Here is an 8,980-nt window from a genome sequence, read left to right on the forward strand (position 1 = left end):
TTGCACATTGCCCTGCGCTCGGCATTCACGATCTGAAGATCGTGAGAGGAGGATCCGGCGGGGAGGGAGAGAAAGATGGCGAGGATGATGGAAAAGGCCCCAACGAGAGCAGTCATTTTGCGGTCGCAGCTCGGCGTCACTCGGTACTCCGGCAACAGTTGACGAGAAATGGAAGAAGAACTCGGGCGGACTCTTTTGAGTGAAGAAGATTTCTTTGGGCCTTTCGTTAGTTTGGGCCTTTTGGGATCAGATATTAAAAAACAAATACAAGCTTTTTTGCACGTGATTTATAGATTGTCACGTGAAATCCGAAATATATGTGAGCATCTGAATTTTGAGTCCGAACGGCTTGGATTCTAGATTTTGAATTCTGTCTCTGAGATCGAATGTAGAGGTAGGTGTACATTTCGGTTCGTGAATTTGGTTCTGAAACATACCGAACAAAAATCTATATCTAAATAATATTCGATACTAATTTGATGCAATTTTTATACAACCGGATAAATCGTTGTCGAATCGAACCCGATAAATACCGAACAAAAACTTGAATTATTCAGGATTGTATATGAATTCATGTTTTGGTTACTATTTAGTACTAATATAACTAAACCAAATTGATTAATATTCGGTTCTAGATTGGTGTAAGTACCGAATCAAAACTCGAAATGTAGACTCCTAACCGAATCTCGAATACATTGGATATCTAAATATGGAAAGACTGTTTTTATCTCATATGTTTGGGTGAGGGTGTCCTCTTGGGATATAATACTAATAATCGAGTATTTCTACCCGAATTGCTTAACAATAGAAGTGACAATAGTACAAATGCTTTACAACTGAAATATGAATTGTATAACCTGGACGATGAGATTAATAAAATAAAAATTTGAATCTTGAGGTGGTCATTTCGGTTTATTCGGTTATGAAGAAAATATAACGGAACGGTTATATAAATTTAATCGGTTCAAATTAGTTCACTTTTAGCACAATTAAACTATAATGTTTATAACCAAATGGGGTAATTGGACTCGATTTGGTTTCGGTTCAATTCAGTTATGAATAAATACTAACAAATACGAAAAAGTTATAAAAAAATCTTCCAAAATTTCAACTTCGTGAGCTTTTTAAACATGATAGAAATTATAAAGAAAAAGTCTTCAAAAAACTTAAACAAATAATTTAAAACAAATAAATATTAATCTTTCAAAACGTTCAAATCCAAATCTTGTTCACAAAGGCTATTTTGTAGTTTTGATTGTCACCCTCGACTCTCACCACCTTTCCCCCCTTGCCTCACCTATCGACTGAATACCCAAACCCTCGTCGTACCCCATATGAATATCCAAAACTCGGATACCCGACCCCACGAGTCCAAGACCGAGTACTCCTGATCGAGAAATTCGAGAGAGTGAAACCGAAATCGAATACGCCGGAGAACTCAATCCCCAATCCACGCCCACGCCTCCGCTAAGCAAGGAGTTCAAAAATATATTTTCAACTTGTTACAAACCAAGTGGACTACAAATTTCATTTTTGTTACAAAAAAAAACGTATACCCAACCGAGGAAGTAATTCCTCTCCATATATACATATTATTACATCAAAACACCAAATGCAAATATAAGCCAGGAAAATCAACGTCTATATATTGTAAAAGCCTGAACCCACCTGACTCTTGTACCTATTTCACATTTCTCCTTCCTTTTCCCCTGCTTCTCTATCCTCTTTACAGAGAACCCTCCATTAGTTCCCCTTCCATTTCCACAAACAGGAAAAAAAGAGAGGTTGATTACATCGGATTATCCCCAAATTTTGGTTATTTATCTTGGTTTTGGTTGTGGTTGTGAAGCGAGTGACAACAGGGGTTGGATGAGTCTGTGATTTGATGGACTACCCAGAAACATGGCCTGAGACCGTCGAAGCATCTCAGCCATCAATGGAGTCTGATACGACTGAACGAGGATTGACCCGTCTATAGAATCCCCTCTTGCTGTTGCTCTTTGCCATGAGTGTGAGCTAAGTCCTGAGAGGATGTAAGCTCTCCCCGATGCTTCGTACACGTGCCTACTCATCATTCTTTCCTGCATTTCTTTCAGCTCGGTGTCCAGAGCAACACAGAACCTGTCGCGGGATTTTGCTGCGACCGTTTCAGACAAAACCCGTCTGGAATCCTCGAGAACGGATATAGCTGTGGTTAGATCACCGCGCTCTGCTAAAGTTCTCGCCTTTGCCATCGCCTCTGCAGCTAGGAACCTGTTTCTTTGCTTGTCAACTTCAATGGACACTACTTCTTCACCGACCTTTTCTGGTCTTTGAATTTTGAGGACATCGCTTTCGAGTGTTGCAGTTTCCTTCGACAAGGGATCCTTATAGACACATCTCAATGCCAGCAACGGTGTGTCAATCCCAGCTTTCTCTGCAGGGATGTTGATGGAGACCAAGAAATCCCTCTCTTCTTCAGCATAAAGATCACCAACGTCAATGGAGCCTGACCGGCCATCACCATTAATGAGGCTGGAGTAACTCCCGGCTTTTATTGAGCCAAGACGAACATCTGGCCACACAACATCGATCTCTAACCGTAACTCTTGCACTGCAACACTTAAAAGTCCACCAATACACTGTGCAAGAGCATCCTGGATCACAGCTTCACTTTCGATGAAAGAGAAGGTCCCACCAGAGAATTCAGACACAGAATGCATCAGTGATGCATCATGATCTGATCCAAAACCAAAAGAGTGAACTGGGATCTGAAATCGCTTGCTATGCACAGACAAGGGCAGTAACAACTTGTAGTTGGGATCAGGCTGGTTCATGGTATAGGTGTCTCTCCCATCAGATAAAAGGATAATGCTCGAAACAGGATTCTTGTGTCTTCTATCTTCCATAACTTTGGCACCTTTCCTAAGGCCTTCAGCTATGTTTGTCCCACCATTCGCAACCAAGGAATTAACTGCTTGAAGTGCTTGCTGTCTTCCGGTGTCAGACATCCGGGTTAACGGGAAGAGACGACGAGCAGTAGAAGAGAAAGCAATAACCGAGAGCCTATCATTGGACCCAAGGTTTTGAATCACAAAACCCATTGCTCGTTTTAGCAGCGCGAGCTTAGTTCCTGCCATACTGCCACTGATGTCTAGTACTGTGACTAGATCAACCGAGGCACGTGGATATTGAGAAACCTGATTGTTTTGAGAGACAGCTTGACCAGTAACCATGGCAGCAGCTTTGAGATGCACTAATACATCGAATTTCTCAAAGGATTTTGCTCGTGGTACAGCTGAGACCTCTGGATATACTTTCATGTCCACCATTCTTACAGGATGGTTGTTGTCCAAAGCATCATTATTGCTAGAGCTCTTCCCAGCAATCATGGGCTGCTGGTCCAACCGTTCATCATCGTTGAATGTAGCCGGTTCTGAAGCTTGTATCTGTGGACCATGACCTCGACTCATAACTCGACGAGGGGGAGGTAAGCTTCGGGCAAGATTCATGGCTGCATCATTATGGTGTCGCTCAGACAGATAAGAAAGATCCAACATGGGATGCTGCATGGGTATTTCTTTCCACTTGGCTCTGCAGACTGGACAGACATGATTGCCATGTTTCACATTCGAAGCGATGCATTGAAAATGAAAAGAGTGTGAGCATTCTGCTGTGAAAATCGCATGTCCTTCCCCTTCTCTCATCTTAGTCAAGCATATCGAACATGTCTGCTGTTAAAAGATTATAAAACACACATCAGATTGTAAGTCCCCATGACTAAGAGAAAAGCTAATGAGAAAAACCGACAGATAAACTCTTCAGATGATTCTTTTTCAGACAATCCCATCAAAGTTCTCACATGAAACAGACAGCTACACCAATAAGCCATGGAGTTTAGCATTGAACATCAAGACCACAAAAAACGAAGCAGCAGGGAAATCACGTTGAGGACCCGTAAGACAATTTAAGTGCATCTTTCATCGGCAAGACAGAAAAGGTTTCGCAACGAAAATTGCGGGGTTAATCCAGCAAATACAACATGAACCACAGGACCATCACATCTGGTCTCCGAGCTGCTAATGAGCAAAAACCCTGAAACTTATAAGAAGAGATGGGGAAAAGAAATGTTATAGAGCATATCTTAAGAAGAAAATGCATTCATCACTGGAAACAAAAAAGGATAAGAAAGTAGTAAAGCTCACCCAAAAGGTAAGTTCAAGAACAAAGGAATGTTTCAGTTCTTTCTCCTCCCTAATGATTATATTGACCAATGTGTTGAGCTTACAAGAGAGCAGAAAAATAGCACTGAGAATAGAAACCCTTTACACGAATAGAAACATATCACCAAACACACACACACATACACGAATACATCAGGTTGACAAAAGACTTTAGGAGACGGAAGAATCTTCAACTTTTCCAAGTATAACTGAAACAGGAAAAAAGCTTGGAAGAAAGATCCATTATTAGTATGAGAATTAAGCATTTGCAAGTAGCCAGAGATAGAAAAGAGAAGCAAAGGGAACAAACACAACACAACAAACAACTACAAGAGACACAAGTCTTCTCTTTATTACAGCTACAAACAACAGGGCCGACAGACTAAAACTCGGCTCCTTTTCATCCTTCTTCCGATTCTTTAGCTCGAGATATCTCCGCTAGATAAACCTCTAGCAGCAAATGAGCAAATACTCAGCGTACACAGAGATCACAAAAGAACAAAACTTTTAGAATATTTAAAAGAAAAAAGAAATCTGTGTACAAATAGATAGAGAGAATCAAGGATTTCATACCCAACATGAACAATTATGTTAATAGAAACTAACATAAGAACATACAAATAAAAAAGGGAGCAGGAAGCAGAACGAGACAAACCCATTAATCCACAAGTCAACCCATTTTTTTTCCCAGTAACCAAACAGGCCTGAGCTCAAACAAAGAACACCCAACAAGAGACGTGCAGAGAGAATCTGGGTCTCGGAGAACAAACCTTGGAAGATTTGCTGCTACTCCTGGACAACCTCAGACCGTAAGAAGACGGTGTCGGAGTCATGGGCCAGTTCGCCGGAGACAGCAAAGCGACATCGGACAATCTCTCAGCGGAATTCAAACAAACAGCTGGCGGTTCCTCTAGGGTTCTTGGGAGATACGTGCAAAGATTCAGACCCAAAGCCAGTTTCATCTTCCTCCACTTGCTCCCCATTTTCAGATGAGCGAGTGACCTAGAAACAGTACAAACCCAGAGAACACCAAACAAAATGCGACAGAAACAAGCGAAGCCAGAAAGATATTTGAAGAATCGGAGCGTCAAATCATGGAGAAAATTAGGTTTTTTGGGGGAGTTCTTGAAGAATCGAGCTTCAGTGGAATCAGTGGAAGTGTTGGCCTTGAGATTTGCCAACTGTTTTGACCTTTGGTTTTGGGTCTTGTAAAAGGACGCAGCGAATAAATATAAAAAAAATAAAGCAACGTAGAAACTAGAAAAAAGAAAGTTTATATATAAAAATGAAAAAAAGATAATGCTTCTGCTTTATGGCAAATATACAATCATGTAAGTTGTCTCAGCGTATAATAATTACTGTTACCATCACAGCTAATATTTTGACCTAATAACATTATAGACCCTAAAGTTTTGTGTACATTTAATTGCCAAGTCGACATTTTTGTTTAAACAAAAATGCCCACTTCATTGGATCGATCTGTACACAATAGTCAAGTCAGTCAGATGACGTCTATTTAATAACTGTAGTTTTCTACAAAAATGTATATTTGTATGTAAAATATTTTTAAAAAAATCTAAAATTTGGTTAGAAATTTTATACCTTTTTTATTAGGACTTGAGATCATATGGAAAAGAAAATATATTAACGTAATAGTTGAATTATATATAAATCAATATAATGAAATTATAAATTAGAAAATCGCAACTTTCAAAATAGAAGTATAATATGTGTATATATACAATTTTAAATGATATTTTTAAAAACAAAAATACAATTTTTAATGTTAATTATTTTATAAAAATACTTAAAATATAAATTATTTTAATATAGTATAGATAAGAAATGAAATATATAATTTTATCAATACATATCATTAAATTTAAATTGTTTTTGATATTTTTATCTAATTATATTAAATAAAATATTTAAAATGTTTAAATAAAATTATTATTTTATGATAGAATTTAAAAAAAATTTGGTTGAAAATATTATAGACATTTTTTTATTTAAGATTTAAAATTATAATATAGAAAAAATCTAATTTATCTAAATAAAATATTCAATTTAAACTAAATGAAAAATAATATAATATAAACTTTATGATTACGTAAACTTTTTCATATTATCTTCATACTCTAGCATTTAAAAACGGAAATAAATAAAAGTTTCATGTCTCACGACATGGTATTGATGTGCCAATGTATAAATACGAAATTAATAAATACATATATTTATGTGTATATATATATACGGTGATATGTCAGTGCAGACGTGGATATACTAAAATGATCGCTAAGAAAAATATAAAGAAAAGTTAACGATGAAGAGATTGAATGATGAGGAATGATGGAATTTGGGCATGAAGTCAAAATGCTTACATTTGTTTCTTAATGACAGCGAGTTTGCACTATTATTTTTTTTTTCCGGTCGCACGTGCACTACAAATCTAACCCTTGATTTATGCCATAATCCCGGTCTCCGTTTTCTTTTCTTTTTCAATAAAAAAACAAAATATTTACAAACTAATTACTCTATTTTAACAAAAAAAAAAATATCCACCTAAACAATGTTTGCTTCATACACCAGAGGGAGATATTTACATAATATTATTACACAAAAGAAGTTAATTATATCCAAGGTTTAAAATTTCTTATAAAAGCAAAGGATAATAATAGGAGCTATCAAATTGTTTTTTTTTTTACACTTTTAATGATGGATTCGAGTGGTTTAATTCTTTATTTTTGTTAAAAAAAAATTTAAGATCCAAAATATAATATCATTCCGTAATACAGTTTTAACAAGATAGTTAAGATTGTTTATATTAATGTACATACAATGGATGATGGTGATGGTGGCATCCTAAAAAAAGAGTGAGAATAAAAGATTAATAAGATGAACACAATCTAAAATTGGTTGGTTTCAAATGGTAAAGAACGGAGCAAAACTCATTCTCAACTCGAGTTTGAATTCTTATTCAGGGAGAGGTATTTACATGACTTTCTCCGATCTCAAAAAATCCGATAAATTTTCAAATTATATATAAAAAAAAGGATGAACACAAGATTTAACTTTTTATTCATTAGTATTGAAATGAAAATATTATGATGCTTCTTGCACGGGGTTTTTGTAATATTCGTTGAACAAATGGCCTCAAAAGCCTAACCCTAGGATGAGTGGTCAATCTCATATTTTGGTCAAACCAAACAAACATCTCACGTTGTTATGATTATCAATTCTCCAAAAATACTATCCTCGGATTTCTCCCATTTTCCCTCCCCATGTGACCTTACCACAAAACTAATATTTTTTTTAAAAAAGGAATAAGTTATATTTAATAATAGTGAATCAATTGGAATTAGCTTCTCTTTAATTCATGTATAGGATTTGATATTGTCAAATATCTTAAGATTTCCCACGTTAGTTAATAAATAAGATTTATATAAATTATTTTGTAACAAAATTAACTATCTCCAATTAGTGTTTTAAAAGTATTAGTCATGTCTAGATGGAGATTTAGAAATCGTAGTCTAAAGTTAGGAGCTAGACGACGTTCAAAATGACTATTTTAGATTAAAAAAAAATATATAGTTTTTCTTACAAACTTCAAGAATTATTGTTTGATCATCTGATTTTAAAATTTAAATTTATTGTCTATTATATGTTGAGTGTGTACGTAGGTGCGAACCAGAATCCATTCCATGCTACACTTATTGTTTTCACGTATTAATTAAAAAAAAAAAAGGTTATATGCTGTTTCTAGAAGTGGAATCCGTGTATATATTTCTAGAAATGTTGGAGAATATATACACATATGTACATTTGTATATCCACAAAGATCGATGTATATATCATATGGGACCAAGAATCCCAATAATCAAACGAAGACGCATGTGCAGCATAACATACATACACACTCATGCAACGTCGTGTATATATATAATATGTGCAAAAATATACATGCATGGATATTGTGACATTGATTATTATGGTACCATTTTAAAGCTTGAGAACCTTTCGAAAGCAGCTTTTTGTTCTGTAAGAACTTTAATAGGAGCATGCGATGCATACTAAAAAAAATATGAGTTCGATATTTTGATTGGCCCATGGGAAATTATGTGAAAACAAATGATGCGCATGATTGTTTGGGATATATATATATATATATATATATATATATATATATATATATTAATTATAGAAATTATTTCATAGCTAGAATGTTATATTTGATTATCGTTTTCTTTATGTAAAGGTTAATTGTATTAATAAATACGTCATATACAAAAGTGGTTATGACCGTAGATGGGAATAGAAAGCCTCGTAAAATCATTGATTATCATTATTTGACCAAACAAATGTTTTAAATAATTTATGTTTTCTATTTAGCAGTTGTAATGGAATTGCTCATTTGAGTTTGTAATTCGCATCAAAATAGATATAGAAGTATGCTGAATAAGATATTTTTTTTATCGTATTAATAATATTCCAAATCATAATGATTCATTCAGCAGACTATGGATCTTATACAAATGACAGCTTTTCAAACATTTATTCAAGCACCAACTAATTGAAATAATATTATGGTTATCACACATTTTTTTATAAACAAATAATACATATTATATTTTGCACAAAAAGAATATATCATATAGTTGTATACAACAAAATCTTATATAAATTTTAAAAGTAAATGAAAGAAAAAAAAAAGGTTGAGAAAAGCAAGAAAATAAAAGACAGGATAAATTAAGATAAATATTTTATGACATGAGGAAGAG

General features: G+C 34.8%; 2 protein-coding genes across 3 annotated transcripts in view; both read right to left on the bottom strand.

The window, feature by feature from the left end:
• Positions 1–173, bottom strand: part of LOC104825232 (dolichyl-diphosphooligosaccharide--protein glycosyltransferase subunit 1B-like) — a 4,074-nt gene extending 3,901 nt beyond the window's left edge. The window contains exon 1 of the mRNA XM_010557521.2: positions 12–173. Coding sequence (XP_010555823.1) covers positions 12–116 — 105 coding nt within the window. The 5' untranslated portion in view covers positions 117–173. The remainder of the gene's footprint in view (positions 1–11) is intronic.
• A 1,295-nt stretch (positions 174–1,468) lies between these two features.
• Positions 1,469–5,417, bottom strand: LOC104825233. Of its 2 annotated transcripts, none has more exons than XM_010557524.2 (2): positions 4,973–5,417; positions 1,469–3,710 (listed from the first exon to the last, which is right to left on the bottom strand). In XM_010557524.2, the coding sequence occupies exons 1-2, from the start codon at positions 5,183–5,185 to the stop codon at positions 1,821–1,823; spliced, it is 2,103 nt and encodes a 700-aa protein (XP_010555826.1). In that variant the 5' UTR covers positions 5,186–5,417; the 3' UTR covers positions 1,469–1,820. The 2 variants fall into 2 exon arrangements, with proteins under 2 accessions (XP_010555826.1, XP_010555825.1); XM_010557523.2 differs by having other exon boundaries at positions 1,469–3,713.
• Between the last annotated feature and the right edge of the window lie 3,563 nt (positions 5,418–8,980).

The sequence above is a fragment of the Tarenaya hassleriana genome, unplaced genomic scaffold, assembly GCF_000463585.1.
Source record: "Tarenaya hassleriana unplaced genomic scaffold, ASM46358v1 Cleome43, whole genome shotgun sequence".
NCBI classification, from domain to species: domain Eukaryota; kingdom Viridiplantae; phylum Streptophyta; class Magnoliopsida; order Brassicales; family Cleomaceae; genus Tarenaya; species Tarenaya hassleriana.

Coding starts and splice junctions, on each gene's coding strand:
- LOC104825233 (XM_010557523.2), bottom strand. CDS start 5,185: ATGGGGAGCAAGTGGAGGAAGATGAAACTGGCTTTGGGTCTGAATCTT. Junction 3,714..4,972: donor GTAGCAGCAAATCTTCCAAG/GTTTGTTCTCCG, acceptor ATCTTTTAACAG/CAGACATGTTCGATATGCTT.